The sequence below is a fragment of the Diprion similis genome, chromosome 8 (genome assembly GCF_021155765.1).
Source record: "Diprion similis isolate iyDipSimi1 chromosome 8, iyDipSimi1.1, whole genome shotgun sequence".
Lineage (NCBI taxonomy): Eukaryota > Metazoa > Arthropoda > Insecta > Hymenoptera > Diprionidae > Diprion > Diprion similis.
In genome coordinates this window covers 26,451,865-26,470,981 of record NC_060112.1, presented here as the reverse complement: position 1 = coordinate 26,470,981, position 19,117 = coordinate 26,451,865, and the positions used below count along the sequence as shown (strand labels likewise).

The window sequence follows — 19,117 nt, the reverse complement described above, 5'->3', positions numbered from 1 at the left end:
ATATCTTTCTGTAATTTTATCCTTCTATGATAGATTTAATTGTTACTTTAAACTAGCGAAAGACATGATATTGAAGATTTTTTTATTATACATATTTTGCCCCTGAGGTAATTTGTATTTGCGATAAATAAAAGAGTATATTATATGAAAATTAGTACAGTCTTTACTTTTAGCATAGGTTTCACAAATATCTTTGGCTCCGCAAAGTGAAGTATCGACAACACCTTTTATGTATCGCGGATTTTTTTTTTTTTTTTGTTATATGACAACATTTTAATGACCATGCGAAAACGAATTGTGTGCAAACGCACATGCATCAAAAACGGAGGCATAGTTAGAGAAATTAGATAAATTGTGAAATTAATGGTTTGCTTAAATCGAAAAGGATGAGAAAAAAAAAATCTAAAAAAAAGATATGCATGGAAAAAAAACATCGGTTAGATAGTTACCTGTGGTACGTTATCATGTTTTGTGTGTTGTGCGTGTTACAAGTCAGTACTCATATGGTGCTCTTTTACTTTTGGCATCGATTGTTGTCCGGTATTAGTCAACTTAAAAAATGAAAAACCAAAAAACCAAAATTAGAATAACTCAAGTCGTTTCTAAAATATAATTGTAAATCCCAAATTTTCTATTTTCAGTCTTATTAAATTCAGCCCTATGATATTGTCAGTCGGTAGTTTTGTGAGGAATTATGGGTTTTCGTTTACAGGGCATTAATGAAAGACGCACAACAGTAATTAGCACACTCGTTAAATTTGCTTGGATTGAATCTTTTCAACTGAGCAGATTACTAAATTCGTCTTCATCCTGACCTGCAATCTATAATTAAAACACGAGGTCAGAGATTAGATGACATAATATTATGTTAACAATTTGGATACTATAATCTCGCTGATCTTATAAGAAAACTTTTAGCAGATAAGAAGTGAATTTGAAAAGACGTATTGTATTAGTAGCAAAGAAGTCTGACAGATGAAACTTGTTAATTACAAATAGATAGAAATTGTCAAAAAGTGCGACAAATTGGATATTTGAAAATGCCTTCATTGACGTACCCTGTAAACTTTGTTAAAAAGAAAACAATATTCCTCTCATTAACTCTTACATGCTTTTGGTACAAAAGATTTGCTTGAAAAACAGAATGATAGATATTATATTATACGTTCATGCCGAGGTAATAACGTTCTATCACTTTTTCACAACACAATACAGAATACTAAATCTAGGTTGAAAATACGACATGCTGTAACAGACGTGCGCAAAGTTCATCAATAACCGAATGAAATTTGAAGAAAATTAATTAAAAAAAAAAAAAAAAAAACATTCGAAAAAAAATTTGCCAACAAAAAATACATAGACAAAACCTTCAGTCCAATCCTTATAGTAAGGCAGTAGTTATGGAATTAGAGAGAGAAAAAAAAGAGTATATAGTACATATTAATCCAAATGAAAGTGTTACGATATATAAGTACATATGCATATGTGAAATAAATATTACTTATGTTGTTTGCAATAGTTACTCGAAAGACGAAAAAGTTTATACATATATATATGTACTGCAAAAATGAAAACTGACAAACTAATATACAGGTAGGTATAAATGTAATTATACGTAAGAGCAAAATATACACACGAGTTACGAGGAAAATTAAGTGACAGTATAGTAGTACATACATACTAACTGTAAATTAATATATTATAGACAGTGGATTATGGTGAAGTAACTGAGAGACATGAGAAGCTATAAAAGAAACTTAAATAAATAATAAAAATCATACAGGGAAATCAATCGATGAATAAACTTTACAAGATCAATTAAATTATTAATCATTAATCACAATAATTTATACTATTACTCTACAGCTTTACAGTATTTATTCGTATAATAATATAGAATAGTTAGATACGTTTTCTTTTTGTAACAATTAGGGTGTGAACAGCAAGAAACATCATCGTTGTCAACTTTTCTACGTGAAAGCTTACCCGATGGTAAACGACGATATTTCTATTAGCCACCCATTTGATACTCTCATATTAATCATGAAGGTTGTACAATAGGTGTTAAATAATGCCAATTTTTTTGATTCTTTCTTATTATTGTTTTTTTTTTTTTCGTTTGTCAATGAGAGCACAGAGATACAGAATGGATAGAAGAGAAGGAGGAATACGTAGTATCGGTATGACAGGTTAAAACGCATCAATAATAATTGATAATGTAATAATAATAATGGGATTTTTGCCATTAATTTGGGAAATCCAATGTAAACCTTTAACGTCCCGGAACCTTACTATAAGAAGTGGATTGGAGCGTGTGTCTTAGTGAAAGAGAATAGTATAATGTATACTGATTTGGTGGAGGTTCTTCTGGATTGTTAAAAGTTATGACGTTATGAGAGATGTAACGGATAATGGATATGTGCAGAGAACTGCACACTTCATTATCCAAGTTCCAGCGATCAGTAACTGCAATCCAGAAAGACCCGATTTTCGGTTGATCGATAGCAGTGTTAGGTAATAAAAATTAGGTAAAGAATCGCCAACTAGCAAATTAATATCATAGAAGTAATAAGGTGTGTGTGTATGTGTGTAAAAAAGTGTTGCAAAACGTGAATAATTGCACGATTGATCAAGATATAATAGTTGACAGCGAAATGGAAGAGATAATGCAATTTTTTTTTTTTTTTTTCATGGAAAACAGGCGAACCAAGAGAGATAGCAAAAAATTGAAGATGTGGCAAAGAATATAGAATTACTGTTTCTTTTTCTTATATAAACATATATAAAGTATTGCGTGAAAGTAGATTATATATATAGAGTGAAGATTTTTATTAAGAAATTTTATTTATAACACATTGGTGAAAAACTTTGAATCCAAAGAATCAGCACAAATGTTGCCGTTTAACAAATGGTATCGGTAAATTGGAGAAGTAGCTCCACAGTTCGACTGTTCTATTATGCAATTTGATATTATTATTATAGTTATTACACAGATTTAATTAAAAAACGGCAACATTCGTCGCTGCAGCGAAACGTTAAAATGCTCGTGATCAGTAAACGAACTTTTCAGTAAATATATATATATATATATTATATATGTAGCAAAGCGATATCGAGAGGATATTAATTGATACAAAAGTTAAAAAATTATTCGATTATTGGATAAATTGAGAGAAAAATAAAGACCTTTAGAAAAGAAATTTCGGAACAAGCAGGAATAAAAAATGTAAAGATATGAAAATAACTGCAGCATGTGTAATGTACAATTTATTGTAAAAAATGACTCAAATCATTCTGTTAAATGGGAGAAGATGCTTAATTAAGTTGATATTTTTTTACTTTGACACTCCAACTTCAATTTCGGACTTGATATGATATTCACAGCATTATTTAGTGGTGAAGGAAATCGTGACTATGGTTCATTTGTATTTCAAGCATACATTTTGTGTTTTTTTTTCCATTGGAAACAATGACGAAAGCTGACACTGATATAGTTTTTTCTTTTTTCTCTTATTAAGTAACAAAAATGAGACAACTACAAGCGCAACTAATATTTGTTTGCAATTTGAGACGAAGTAATGAAATTGAAGATGTTTCAAATCTTTGAAGACAATTCTGTAGCATATATAATTGCAAACTGGATTCAACCCATTAACCAGAATGGTTTGTATATATGAGCTTACGAACGATGAATCATGATTTTGTATATGATTTATGAATCAGACATATCGAATGATGAGAAGTATATATATAATATATATAAAGAGTAGTATAGAGTAATAATAATAAATTAATATGAATTATTAAAGATTACTCGTGACTGGTCTGTATGGCCTCCTTGAAGTTAGTACTCCACATCCAGCCATACTACAAAAATTAACAAACGTTCATGTACCTCGTTTGTCTGCCATAATTGGATTGATTCGAGTTTATTAAATTATTATACACGTTCAGGTTTCTCTAACAATGTGATATATGTATATATATAATATTGTTTCATTATATCTCTGCATCATATAATTGTCATATTATACTGTAGTACAGGCTGATCGACGATCAGCAAAAGTGATTTTGCGATATACAAAAGCACTGCTGCTGTTGTTTTTGCTGCTGCTGACGATTAGGTCTTAGAATGTATTACATAGATTAAATTTCCAGGGGCGGGGGGACGGGGGGGGGGGGGGCACAACTAACACAGATTGATTTGACAAAACATCCGGTTTGCTACTACGTAGTTACTGCGTAGTAATTAGCAATTACTTAAAATCGCTGTCAATGTAATCGAATATGTATTTTCAACTTTGATTGATCTGAACAAATAATAGTTTTCTCAATAAATTTGATACATAAGTACTCGGATAAAAATATTCTCTCTTGCATTCAGATTTATCAATGTTACAAAACACTTGATACAATAATTGACGATGAATACCGTTCGTTCATTTCAAATAATACTGAATTTGATTGATAAAATATTTTGTCAAATCGTAGGCTTTCAGATAGCAAAAGCGGCCCCGTTACAGGTACGATGTCCAAGAACTTTGCACGACTTTACGATGTCTCTGAGACATGAAATATGTTTTATTTTCTGACATTTTGCTATCTGGGCCAGGCGTAACATGTCTATTCTATCAGGGAGACAGCAAACACTGAAACTGGTAGTCAGAGGTACGGGGGTGGGAAAGTTGACCGAGACACAAGTTGCAGGAATTCGAGACACCAACTCCACTGGGTAATAATGAAAAAACAAGGTCTTGTATATGCTCTTTTGATATGTGGAGGTTTGAAAAAAAATCCCTAGATAGTATAACTGATGCAGAAAAGGTGTGAACGTTCATCGCAAGTGTCATTTGTGAATAACTTCTTGACCTATAGTCAAGTATACTACAATGAAAAATATAAACAAGAACGGCTTCATCGAATGAAATTAGTCACCTGTAGATGAAACGTCAGTAATTTCTGGATTTTCAATTTCAATTGTGTATTCTACAGGGTTCGTTCATCTGCTGCAGATTAGAAATTAGGTGGTAGCAGGTTCATATTTATTTAACGCTAATTTTCAGGATAGGCTTTACATAGATTTAGTGGCGGGGCTAAGCGGCAGCCAGATAATTAAATAAGATCTGAAGAAAAACATAATGTTAAAATCTAAATTTCAATGTAACGGATAATATAACTGTGCGTAAAGTGCCCAACCTTTGCGATTTATTCTAATGGGGAAGGAAATGAAAATAAAAAATTCTTTATCACAGGGGATTTCATCTAAAAAGGTTTACATTAGATTTCGTATTTATGTATTATTTATGTTAAATAAGATAAGGTGCTGAATAATGCATGGGATAAAATTAAACTCAATTAATCAATACGCTATGAAGTTACTCGTCGTTTTGTTTTTAATTAACCAAGTATGAGGTAATAAATGTTTTATCAGAATTGTAATGAAAATATTATAACCGAATGTTTAATAAAAATTATTCGTGTACATATACATCTGATCCTAGACTCTGATTGAATTATTATCATTACAGATTGCAGAGGTTCGATATTTACTTTCTGCTTTTATATGCATCGCTTATTCATACCATAGTTAATTTACACGCTTTGTCTAATTGCATAGAATAACAGTATCTTCAATATAAACCAAGCATTTCTTCTTTTTTGTACTTCATTCCCTTTCGACATGAAGGATTTGAGCTTGTAATGATAAACATTACAGGAAAATTCGCCTTCAACTATTTATTTTATGAGTTACACGTTCGAGAAACTAGCAAGAGCTTATGAAATTTGTAATATTTGTAAATGCCAGGTGTTACATTGAGTTCATAATTTGGTTAAGAATTGTCGCGTAGTATTCAGTAAGATATCATGCCAAAATAATCGGGGATCTCCTCATGATTACATTACGAAGGTTTATCTTGTGTACGATTGTTGGAACTAGAAACGTTTAATTATGGATTCTGATGTATTGTACTCACAAAGATAAAGAACACATGTACAAAACGAAAATGTGGTTCCATTATTAATACTTTGTTTCAGGCTTCTTATTATAATATGATCAACAGCTAAGCAGGGTGAAACAATCAGTGCTTCAGGCGGACTACTTCGGAAATGAAATGAAATCTGCGATTATGGATATTATTGTAAAATTTTTAAGATTTGGGATATGTAATAAGAAAAAAATTATGCGTGAGAAAATTTTTCCAACTTTCCTCATAATTTTTTTACTTGGATCTTCATAATTTTCCTTTCAATGATTTTAAAGAGACAAATTTCGTATTTTTTATTACTGCGAAAATAGCCTTTATAAAATTGTTGCAAAATTTCATGATCCAGAGTATGATATTAATTACAGCTACGTGCAGCATTTTTGGCCGATACTTTGATAATATACAATAACTATAACACTGATAAAAAGAGTATAATATACCGCTGCGGTTTGTACGGTTAAATTTTGATTGACGTAACGAGAATAATCCCAAGTGTAACAATGACGATAAAAATATATTTTACGACATGTGAGAAACCTAGTATTACGTGTGTATAAAAGTTATGCATGTAAGACGAAACGTAAAACATATACTTTAAGAATAATTACTTACGTATTCATTACTGTTTTAAAATACGCGATAATAATTATTGTTTCGTAGCATTATTTTTTAGGTGATGATCACAAAACACGGTGACAATATACTTATTTACAATATAATATAATGTGTCTACATAACTTTATCTGAAGCATCTTCATATTAGATAATTATTAGTGAATAATTAAGTGTTACGCAAGCTATCGGAGACAGGATAATCGTCATGCAACAAGGTTCTTGCACACAAGGAATCAGCGAGGCGTTGGGTGTGAATCGTGGGTTTCTAGGATAGCAAGCAGGGCTTTCGATTACCTTAGAGTGTTGCCCCGATGTTGGTGTTATCGGCGGGGTTTCTTCAGCCTCCGCGCTCGCTGCGTTCGGTAATCGCTGCTCCTGCACCGACGCCAAGCTGGAGGGAAATGCAAGACATTCATTTTCACTCTGAAATTTCACCCTCAAGTATCCCTCAATTATTCTGCAGTACCACGAAGAAGTGTATTAAATGGAAGAAATGCAAATAGATTCGTAGAAAACATGGCCACATGAGGTGGGGATAAAAATATAGAAAGATCAAAAAATCTAAGGGACACAATATCGAATTTTTATAGAAGTCGAAACGCGATTTATAGAATTTCAAAATGTTCAAAGTCAGAGTATGGAATAGTAAAAGCCTAGAAAGCCGAACTCTAGAATCACCAGGATTCTTCTCGATAATATAGAATTATATACAGATTCTCGATTTTGTAATTCTATATTTTGAACTTTCTATATTTTCTCCTTCCGTATTCCGACTTTCAATATTTTCAATTTTCTATGCTTAGACTTCCCACATTTTCAAATTCTACGACTAAGATTTTCGTGTCTATGAAAATTCGATATTCTCATACTTCTTTCAATCGTTAAATTAAAATATAAAATATAAAAATAAAGATCCAGTTTTTTACCCCCACCCGAGAACGTGGGTTTAAACAATTGTTGTACCGTTTGAGCGTGACGAGGGTTCCCGTAAGCTTCTTACAGCGTCTCAGTGCAGATTCTAGTCGTTCTGGTTCTTCCTTAAGGAACTTTTCTTCGCGTACAACTTTTTCCATTTCGGAACTCAGGAGGCCCTTCATGCCTTCCTGGAGACTCGGGAAGCGGACTTTTAGATCTGCCACTGTTTTACTACAGCATTGCAATCAAAGAAAACATACATGACATCTCAGTCCAGCTGTCTCTGTTACGTCATAATTAGACACAAAAACTTTGTAAGACAAAAAAAAAAAAAAAAAAAAAAAAAAAGCTTCAGGAATATTATAAATATTTCTGAGTAAACTCTGTTCAAAAAAATTATTGAAGAGATTTCGATGAATCTTCCATGTAAGATTACACTCAGAAAAAATATCACGATAGAATATCTGAAGAATGATTACCTTCGTCCTAATTTATATTCAATAAATGTAGAACAGTACCTGGATTTGTTCAGTATAAGCGCCATATTTTCTACATCGGACATGTTTACTCTAGTTTTTCGGTTTATGACATTGCCCCGGAGCTCCTCTACTGTGCTCTCTAGCTCGCTGTGAACATTTAATTCAATTGAATGCATTTTTTACCAGCGTGAATTCAAAGGTAGGAAAGGGTGGGGCAAAGTGGTCCTCTTAAGAAAATAATGTCTATAATCAGAATAAAATTTTTAGTTTTCAAACGAAAAATTATGTTAAATTATGATCTAGTTTTCTCGAGAAAAAATAATCATAAATTCAAGTTGTAACAATTATTTCACTTTGACGAATTGAGACTAAAGCATAACTTCAAACATTTTGCGTTATGAGCTGTGCAATTACTCGAGTAAACGATTTCCGAATAATTCATATTCAATATAAATTTCAGGTGGTTAATTCTGTCCCTTGTTATTTAAAAAATTTTTGGAGGCCCGCTTTACCTCCAAATTTTTTGAGGTATCAAAAATTTTAAGGTGCCCACTTTGCCCCACCATTCCCTACATATATTTGTAGCCAATTATACGTATGATATTGATCTCACTCACGTGAGATCTTTTTCCAGCCTAATCATTTCCTGCTTGTAGAGGTCTTCTTCTCGGTTCAATCTGGCTTTTTCTGTGTCTCCAGCAGCCCAGGCGGCGTCCCCACCAGACAGCAGTACAGCCCTGGAAAAAGCGAGGCATTTGTAACGTAAAGAAAGTAAATTCGCACGAATTGAAATCAATAACCAATTACCTGATGGTGATAAATGTATCCCTGATAGTTTCTCTGACTGTGTGCGCTTGAGCTTGCGACATGCGTCTAAGGTTCCGAACTTCTTGGCGTAGATCCTTTGCTTTTTTCTGCAGACCTCTAAGCTGGTTATACATTTCTGGAGTGAGAGTCAAGTCTCTGTAAACGTATTGACCAGCGGCCAAAGCTGCTGGTTTTGGTGGTGGCGTTGGCTTATGCCTTTCCCTTTCTGTAAATATATTTTTAAAAACCAGTGAGATAAGGGAACGGTGTAAATTTCAATGCGCTACAAGGACAAATTGTTGTTCCGTAAATTGTTCGCATTGCAACCCGTTACGAAGTGCAGTGAATGCACCTAATCATCAATTGACCGTTATTGACTATTTGTAAGATTCAAGTAAAAGTCCAAAGCATCCACGAAGCATAAGAGAGTGAATATGCATCCGTCCGTTTGTACCGGAGTCATAATTTATACATCAATTTACACGAATCGATTTTTTACACATTCAAACTATTCCAATGGGTAATCGGTACCATTTGTATCTCTATAGCTGTGAATTCTCTGGAACTATTAAATTGAGAGCAAAAAAGTCTAATCACAGATTTCTCTGTAGTCTTGGCGCAAGTCCCTGACAGTTTAATTATCGTTTGACGACGAGCAGCGATAAGTGTTGATGCAAAATGTTGAGTGACGATAAATGAAAATGAGGCGGTAACAAATTTGGTAAATACATGTTACCTTGTGATGACATCCTTGGCAGTGTGGATGATTTTATAGCTGGTTTTGTAGGCTTTGTGTCCGCTAGTGTGGTAGCATTGCACACAATCATACAACAGCGTGTTAAATATAAAATACAATTTACAAATTGGCCGCGCGCAGTGCCACAAAAAACGTAAATATATTTTGTAAGATTTTTTACATAGCCATTTATAGAACTCAATACCACTTGGGTTACTACGGTTATCGAACAAGTGGAAAGTAGCAGAAATTTGGAGAAATGAACCCATCCTCTTTGGTTGAAGGGAAAATACCATAACTTGATCATAAGTTTTAAATAATAATTTGCTTATTGCTACTTTCCCATTGAAATGAAGGTGATTTAGACTAGTTAGCAGTGAGAAGCCGGCCAGTTTTTTTACCTGCGTGTTGCGGGGAGTGTTGTTTAGGAGAGTTCATATCTGGTGGCTCGTCACTGAAGGAGACTGACTTTTCAAATGACACCGACTTGTCTGGAATAAATTTTGAATACTATTTTCTTTGGGAATCTTTCTCTTTCGCATTTTGCGATGGTTGATTATTCGATATAAAATCAACAACATCCATATTGTGCTTTTGAATAATGTGCCATAACATTATGAATCAAAGAAAAAAATCAAGTGTATGTCGACGTCGATAAGCCGCAATATGATCATGCCAAAAAGAAAAAATTGTATATCGAAATAAAATCGATAATGATTAATGAAAATGTCGAATTGTGCATTGTTCACATTGATGGTACGACAATTAGTCTGTAGTAACAGGATTTTTCAATCGTGGACTATAAGTCGGTAAGAATAAATCGATGCAAAGAAAAATCAGCTTTTGTATTATTGCGTAGAAATAATATTAACTGGAAGGAAGAAAAAAAGTTTAAACACTGTCTGAAATTATACCATCGTCATGCTCAAGTAAGGGGCGTAATTCAATCAGTTTGGTAACATATTGAAACACGAAGACATATATTTAAGCTGAAAAAATCGGAGGGGGAGGAGAGTAAAAAAAGTTGAAAAAAAGGTTTGTATTTGGAAGAATAATCATGCTTACGCAGAAAATTTTTATAAGCGAACCTTTGCCTAATTTTGGCGGCTTAACATCAGTCCTTAAGTATGAGTCATCTGTAATGCGATGTGAGACACACTTATTGACAAAGATACATGACGGTGATACTAATAATACGTATAATGTAATAAGGTAGCGATGATAATGATAAAGATATGGTGACAGAACAGAGTTTTAGAGATTAGAGACACACCTGGCAATGAGGCTGAGCTGGAGCTAGAATGTTTGTCGAACTCGTCTCCTGCGCCTGGTGTGCGTTAGTGGGAATAATAAAGCAGTTGTACAGCAGGGTATTAAGAAGATTTCGCCGAAAGAGCCACACTATCGTACGCTGGGCAGTTATGAAGTAAGAATAAATCAAAATATACGGTAAATTAATGCCTCAGCTTAGTTAAGTTCAGCTCTTGGGAAGTCGAATATTTTATAGTGAGGAATTTTCGTGTCAATTATTATGGACTGTAAAAATATCTATGATATGCTATTAGACTAAATTGTCAATGTCTCATATTATTTAGTTTTTATTTCTAACATCCTCATGTGCGTGGTAAACTATGTTCGCATATTTTATAGTCAATAGCTAATTTGTGCTCAAGATGAGTGGAAGCGGCTATTGTCATTTTAAAATGCAAGCCAGGAGATATCATCTTACTAATTGTGAGCTACGAGTGTCTAATTTTGATATGGAAAATGAGTGAGGTAGTTTCAAATTATACGACATGCTAGTAACAACTTTATCGTCAGCATCTTTCACTTCGACGATTAGTTTGAAAGGATCATGAGACCCGTGAGAAATTATCTTAACTTTGTAATCAGTTTTTTTAGCATGTACTGATATCAAATGATACTGAATGGAGCCATACCTGGTGTTCTGTAGGGATCACGAGGTGCAGGAACCTGCAAATAATCCCTCGGCGAAGGGCTGGCATGAGGAGCATGAGTTAAAGCTTTCTGCACAAGTCCAGTTAAATTAGCGAGTTGTCGTTCCATGTGCTCCACCCTTATCCTGTTAAAAATCAGACGTTGAATTACAATTGCCTTAACGGAAAACCTATTTTGTACATGCGTTCTCAAGACACGTTGAGGCATCATCTATGGTTATTTTTCAACAATAAATTGTAAAATTGTAGCAAATTTAAGGCATCGATCCAGGCAGTCATTATCACATTACATTACATGTACAATGTACATATATAAATATATTTTTGCAAGCTGGCTAAGCAGACACTAAGATGCAAACTCCCTCCTTTTCTATCTAGGCTAGAAAAGGTTTCACTAAACTTTCATACGTTTCCATCCATTGATAGTCGACGATGCACCTACACTTCGGAAGCTTCCAAATGATTTTGCCAATTAATTTTACGCAATTTGGGCAAAGAACAACGTCCACAATGCACAACAGGCAAAGTTAAAAAAGTAAAGTAGCTATGGAGTTACATTTCTTCGTTATAGTTTCACGATCTTTTTTTCCATGTTACGTGTATGCATATATAGTCATATATTACGATTAACAAGGAAAAATAAATCGCATGCCGTCCTCAAAACGGAGAAAAGAAAAAACAAAAAAAAAAAAAAAAACAAACAAACACAAGAGCCAAGCAAGACTATGCATTTTTGGACGTAATAGAATAAGTAGAGGTATGTTAATATTATGCAACAGGCACAGGCATCATAGGCATCGCATAAAATGAGGTCATTTTTAATTATCATTGTACCGGGTAGCGTCGTAAGGCTGTCCACCGGGGGTCAGAGCAGGTGCCCCGGGGGGAAATGGGGATCGTGGGGGGCCAGTCGGAGGGCGACCAGGTGGCTTCACACCGTAAAGGCTGTAAGATTCCTCCAATAGCTCCGTATCGCTGCACCACCCACAACAAACACACACCCATACTATCAGCTATCCAGAGTTCCAAAAGTAATCCGTTTTCCCTAATACTATAGTTTCATCCAAGGTGATGCAGAATACTATACGGAGGTTGTTTGTTCGTTTGTTTTTGTTGTTTGTTTTTCTTTTTTCTTTTTTACCATCCCGATTACGTGAAGGATGTTATTCGTCGATGATCTACTCGATTATTGGATAAAAAGAATTTTTTAATTCTGCCAGAATCATTCCTCGTGTCTGTTTACTTTTTTTCTTTCCGAATACGTGGAACCAAGAGTAATAACACTGTGGCTAACTTGGAACGTGCAATTTTTGGGTGAAGCGAAAGCGAGGAGGTATGTGCATATGCATGCCTCGTATAGCCATACCAGACAGTTTTAATCAATTATAAACTTTAATGCTAAAACAATGCGTCTGATATCGATTGTTGATTAAACATTTAAAGCCACTCGGCACGGTGTGTTGTGCATTATATGATGATAATGCTCTTTACTCTTAATAGAATTCATGTGAAAAGTGGAAATTCGCTTCAGCCTACCTAGCTTCTTCGTCAATAACTGGTGTTACGGTTCCTGAGTATTGGGAGTAGTATGGATCCTCATAGCTGCTACCTGTGCTGTACGGCCCTGCCGAATACCTTCCGGATCCAGCACCGACTACACCCGTCCTCTCTGGACTGCTCATGTATCCGCTTTCTCCGTGGAGTCGATCTGCAGAAAGGTTTCATAGTAGTAGTGAGACAATGTTTTTTGTTTCCTGCTGAATTGTTCCTATTAATTTATTTTTATCCACGTTTGTCGAAAACTTCCAGTTAGGTACCAATTTTTGGAACTGTGATATTGATTTGAAATCTTTTGGAAGGTTTCAGACACTAGTTGTTCAAGTATCGATGACTTTTACCTGTATCCCATTTGTCTTTTGATGGGTGTACGTACATGTTTAATGAAAGAATAATATGTTTGTTCGATTACGTGTGTTGAGTATATAATTATAGCTAGGTATCGAATTATCTAAGCGAAAAGCTTGTACAGGAATTTTGGAAGACTTGTAAAAAAATCTACTGTAACAAAAGTTGAACATCACTACTGTCTATATTTATATATTTTTACCGACACCAAAACAATAATAATCATGATGATAATAATAATATCCATTGTGAACGTGCACAAAAATTAATAATGAATAAATTCCAATTATCACACAGTGATATACAATATACCAACAAAATCATGAAGAATCAATTGAATGTATGAATTTTTTATACGTGTCCTGATCCTTGAAGATGATTGTATAAGACGTACGCACTGTATTAAATTTCGAATCTAATTTCGAATCTAATTTCTCATTCTTAGCCAGATAGCGTCTTCTCATTTGAGCAAAAGTCAAATAAAGCAATTATACATAATCTTACATCCTATATTATAGTCGTTCGAAAATATCTCTTGGCAATATAAATTATACCATGTTTTATGAGATGAAACTGGTTTTGAGATTGTATTGAATCAAGTTGATTGCAACCTTTCCTTTGCCATCGGGATAGAAATAAAAACTATAAGATAATATCAATTCAGTATGGTTGCATACAGCTATCACCAATTTCCAATGCCGAGCTTTGATTATGGACTATAATAGTGATCTGGGTCTGGAATAGCATGTTGGTAATTGAAATTATAATGTTAATGGGCGTTAAGTCATAGGCACACCTCAAGCCAGTCGCTGTCCTAGGCTAGGGATTTCACTGACCTGGTATACTATAGAGGGAGACCGAGCTGTCTCTAGAGAAGCGTGCTGAGCCCCCAAGGCTGCCGAGGGGACTCTTACCACATTGGTAGCTGCGAAGCGGCTTTGCAGGTGGCACCCCGCCTCCACCTAGCCAACCCATCAAAACCAAAACCATTGTATCCAATAACCGTCACCCAAAGCTCAGTTATTCTCATTGTCAGGATGGCTACACTCTGGTTAGTCAAGGGTTTGTTACATCACAATCTGCTTTCCTTGTAAGCATGTACACTTCTGAATGAATATTATCATCGCCAAAAAAATGTCTGATGTGGGCATAGATATATTGAAATTATGAACCTGGCAGAACGGTTTTCGCAATAAATTTTATCCAAGGATTCTGTAACGTGTACTAGAATTGAAAAAAATATGAAGCCTTAGAGAAGAATTTGGTACTTGAAATGTTGAGGATAAAATGTTTACAAAGAAAATTTGTTTTAGGCTCGGTGATATTATAGTATTTAAAAATAATCTGCTAAAGTCATGGATTAGATGTATGCAAATTCGAAACTCAAAATCATAATATGCACCTCAATGTGAGGGAAACAGCGGTGTCTAAGGATAATTTTAAACCAGTATTGTTGATTCTTTATCCCTGACGTTGGGAGTGAACCATAGGCAACACCTACACACACGTACGAGAGAATTTTGAAGGTTGAATTCTCATTTTTTTTATTTTTTTTGAAGTTAGAATTTTGATGAAATCATCCTTGCCGCAATTTTTTTGCGCGTAAAATTTCGTTCATTAACTGTTGAGAGCTGATAATAAAATAATAGTTAAAATATAACCCCAAGCGGATCGCGATGGCGGCCATATTGACTTTTGCGCCAGTATTTGAGTTCGTTTTTGAAATATTTGATGAAATTTTCATCTTGTTCATAACTTTCGTCAAGTTTTCATTTAAATATTTAATTTCACTTTGAGTCATCAACTTTTGAATAAGGCGTATTTGTGTTTGTGGGAAATTGGGTACATGGTTCACTCTAAATGAACCGATTGGGTTCAGAATTCAGGTTTAACATTACTATACGATGGTCATTGATAATTCTAAAACCGACTTGTCAGGTGATGCTTTCATGTCGCGGTTAATGGCCTGCAAATTATGATGTAAGTATGGGACATATGAACGAGAAGAAAAAAAATGGCAATAAAACTGAAAATATGTTCAACATCGCACGGTAGAAACTACAAAAAGATGAAAAATAAAATAAAAACAAGCGGGTCTATTCCTCATATTTCTTTTTATTTCTATAGATTTCTAGAGAACCTGTTCAACGTAAGGTTATAACATTCGATTACCAGGCATGCGTTTTGGGTAACTCCATGCAAAACTGACTAGAATTAATTAACCAACTCGATATACATAGGCACAAGACAGTAATTAGCAGTAATAAAATGTTACAACTAATTTAGTTGCATCGTTTGGTATACATATAACGGCGTTATTCGTGTTGGAACAAATCATGTAGCTATGGGCATTCACGCATTTTAAAAGTTAGTTGAAAACGTTGTGAAATTTTGCTGAAAGGTGTTAAAAACTGGCGAATACTGCTTTTAATTATGTATGTACCTACATCATCTTTACGTAAGTGCAGAAGTAGGTAACTTCAACTTGACTTACGCGTCATAACGAACAGAGTTTATTATACTCGACGCATTGGGGTCAACATCAAAACCGACGGAACATCAATCACTTAAATTTTGTGCTCTAATTGCACAGTGGACTTTATAATATCGCAGTCTAAATGGCGTATATAGTATTAACTCGAATTCGAAATCGTCTGGAAATTTCGCAATACTTACCACAGACGCGATAATGTGAATCATCATGCAATGCAGGTTAGAATAAAAAAATTGTACCATGCATTACTAAGCCTAAATAAACTTTTTCCATATCTATGTTAATAGCTCTGCAGGACATTAAAAAATTTGAATGTTTGAATTTTTTTTACAAACAATTAAAGTGAAGGAATTGCACTGCAGATAGTGTTTTGGGTATTTCAGCGCGTATAAGGTGACAGTATAATATCCTCGTTTTCAAATGAAACCGCAGTAAAAGTGATTGATAACATCATGCGTGACGTAAATTCGTACGGAATTAACAGGGTGTAATAAGTGCCGGGGCATTAATTGCGTCACGAGTCTACATTTCTCACCACCGCAATATAAATTGCCTTACATGATCAGTCTCCGTAATTTTCGTCTGAATAAAAATTGTGTTTGTATAACACGTCATGCACACCGAATTGTTACCTTACACGCGGGTTTAGGAACCCGCAATGAAACGATCAACGCCATCACTTGATCATTGCGTAGACTAAAATACCGAGCGGTCTAATTAGATCTTTCATTGAAAGTCTCAACAATCATTCCACTTGCCAGGATCTAATAAATTAGCGTAACGACGCTGGTGAACCATCAATCTTTCCCATGGTTAGTCAACGGTTAATTATATCGTGCATTTCAGTTTAGTTTAACTAATTGGCCATTTGCCGGCGTTAGCAAGGCCGAAGAATCATTAAATGTATAGCGTGTTACACCAACAATAAGATTGTTCATAACCTACCATCAAACATAACTGTCAAGAAAAAATATCCGTTCAATTACGCAAAACTAGTTCAACACCATTGTAGAACGAATTTTCAGTGAAAGTCAACGCTCAACTGCGCATGCGTAGGATGATGAAGTCCCGTTGGTGGTTCGGCGGACCAACGGGATGCGAGAAATGTGGCGACTGCGCACTAGAATGGTTTACTCGACCACTGATAGGAGGTTCTTCCGGTGGTTAGTTACATCAATTTTTAAAGTAAACATGATTGCATGATGTATCGAGAGGTTTTCTTTGTTTTTTTTTTTTGGTTAAAAAAGAGCTGCAAGAGATGAAACTGGGTTGGATATTATAATTGCTACACGTCATGGCAAATGTCATACAACCCGCATGCACGCAGTACGGTTATATTAATAACAAAAATGTGTAAATAATAAAAATAATAAAACAATAAAATAGCATAATATGTACGTCCAAGCTTGTCAGCTGCCAACAACACGGTCACAAACGGCTTGTAATTTAATCGAAAATACGAGGATGTCTATACCTGGAGTTCCTAGGGCTTTTGACTGCGTTGAATTCACATTTGGGCCTGAGACAGCTGAAGAAGCAGCAGGGCTGTAGGCCCTGAGCAAGGGCCCCCCTCGAGGCAGAGTGCTGCTACCCCCCATGTAGTAACCCCCGTTACCGGAAGTAGAATTTTTCGCAGTCTGAAACAAAGGAGGACTGTGTAAGTAAGTGACAGGTTAACATAAAAATATCTATTTCCAATGTGATCGAGGAATGGAATGTAGCGTTTCCTTCCCGCAAGGCTGCATGCATATGCATATAGATATGTGTACAACAACACGTTGTAAACAAATTATCATTCCAGATGTGATTATCGAAACAGAACTAATTTGGTATCAGGATCTGGAGTTTCGAAGGTGTGGTTCGTGTTCCTGCAATTTCGTGCGTATAGACCTTGCCGAATAATAAATATAGTTAAATACCCAGTTAATTTTCCACTAATTTCATAATTGTCACTTCTGACAGGTCAAGGATTAATATCACGGATTGTGATTTGACTTTATTGATCGGTTAATCATCAAGATTCAAGGTTAGACTTGTCATTAGTTACTGAAACAGACTTACTCCCACCTTATTCAGTCAGTACTCAGTATGTGTGCATCCAACTGTAGGTAGTTTGCAATTGTTTCAACTTATTATGAAAAAAGAATCATTATACCTTCAACCAATCAATAATCTGTTACATAATTTGTTCAGTGATATCGGCATTATTTTAATGGGCGGTATAAGAGCGATGATTAAAAAAGTAATCCAGGAAACTTTCCATGCTTTGAGTATATGCGCATTAATTTACAATGTTTGCGTTACTGGTCTTATTGTTAAGCGTCAGACACGCGACTTGCGTTCATTTGTTGCACGATGTGTTACTTAACTAATATGTAGTCAGGGTCAGGGAGCAATTTATTACGATAAAATCACGGCTGTGTATCAATGATAATGTGTCAATGTTAACAGCTCAAGCATGTGATCGTTGTCGATGCTCCTTAACGATATATCATATATAAATATTAATCCAACGGAGATTGGAGGGTAAGAATTTATGTTCTGAAGGATTGATGTAAATAAATATGCGTGGGTGTATGAATTATTGGTTTGCGTTATTTAATCCCTCGCAGCGTACATGCTGTTAGTTAATTTAAATTACGTAAGAGTACGGAGTTCTAGTATCTACTGTATTATTCACCGTACTTTCTAACGTCCAAATTGAATAACTCCGAATCGCTATAACGAATTTGTTGTAGAATAAAACACACGTAGTGTAAATCCGGGTAAAAAACTCTTCTGAAATTTTCTTATTATTCATTGACGTCTTGCTTCTGTTGCATAGTTTGTGATCATATCGCGTGGGCCTGAGACAATTTCTCACACCAATGACAAACGCCGTTTCTATTTAGATGAAATCTCAACTATTGTCCACATCGGTTGAATTTTGCAATGAATCAGAGACAGCATAATACGTGTTTCTGAATAATGATCTGATGGTTCGTTGCGTAAAAATCAGTAAATCTAGTGATTAGTTGCGAGTCGATGATCTCCGGGAGCGAAACGATTTCTTCTTTTCTAATGCGACGATTTTTGGCGAGTTCAGAATCGAGATACTGAGTAACCGTTGAACTTGATAATGAAATGAACTTCGAAAGGCACGTTCAAAAATTTTATGGAAAACAGGTCTAGTATTTCACAGTTGGATCTGCAGGCTCGTCAGCACTCTCGCCTCTTATTCG

At 34.8% G+C, this 19,117-nt stretch overlaps 1 protein-coding gene across 14 annotated transcripts in view; it reads right to left on the bottom strand.

The window, feature by feature from the left end:
• The window catches only part of LOC124409190 (serine/arginine repetitive matrix protein 2), a 153,875-nt gene that overhangs the window by 1,624 nt on the left and 133,134 nt on the right, over positions 1-19,117 (bottom strand). For 4 of the 14 annotated variants that reach the window (XM_046886628.1, XM_046886627.1, XM_046886630.1 and 1 more), the window contains 14 exons: positions 17,371-17,533; positions 14,239-14,364; positions 13,034-13,205; positions 12,332-12,481; positions 11,480-11,622; positions 10,813-10,866; positions 10,628-10,675; positions 9,941-10,030; positions 9,540-9,602; positions 8,804-9,029; positions 8,614-8,733; positions 8,036-8,143; positions 7,566-7,748; positions 6,897-6,993 (listed from right to left, as the gene is read on the bottom strand). In XM_046886628.1, coding sequence (XP_046742584.1) covers positions 6,897-6,993; positions 7,566-7,748; positions 8,036-8,143; positions 8,614-8,733; positions 8,804-9,029; positions 9,540-9,602; positions 9,941-10,030; positions 10,628-10,675; positions 10,813-10,866; positions 11,480-11,622; positions 12,332-12,481; positions 13,034-13,205; positions 14,239-14,364; positions 17,371-17,533 — 1,743 coding nt within the window. Of the gene's footprint in view, positions 1-449; positions 552-3,814; positions 3,868-6,896; positions 6,994-7,565; positions 7,749-8,035; positions 8,144-8,613; positions 8,734-8,803; positions 9,030-9,539; positions 9,603-9,940; positions 10,031-10,627; positions 10,676-10,812; positions 10,867-11,479; positions 11,623-12,331; positions 12,482-13,033; positions 13,206-14,238; positions 14,365-17,370; positions 17,534-19,117 lie in introns of all 14 variants that reach the window. The other 10 variants (XM_046886640.1, XM_046886641.1, XM_046886629.1 and 7 more) reach the window with 10 other exon arrangements.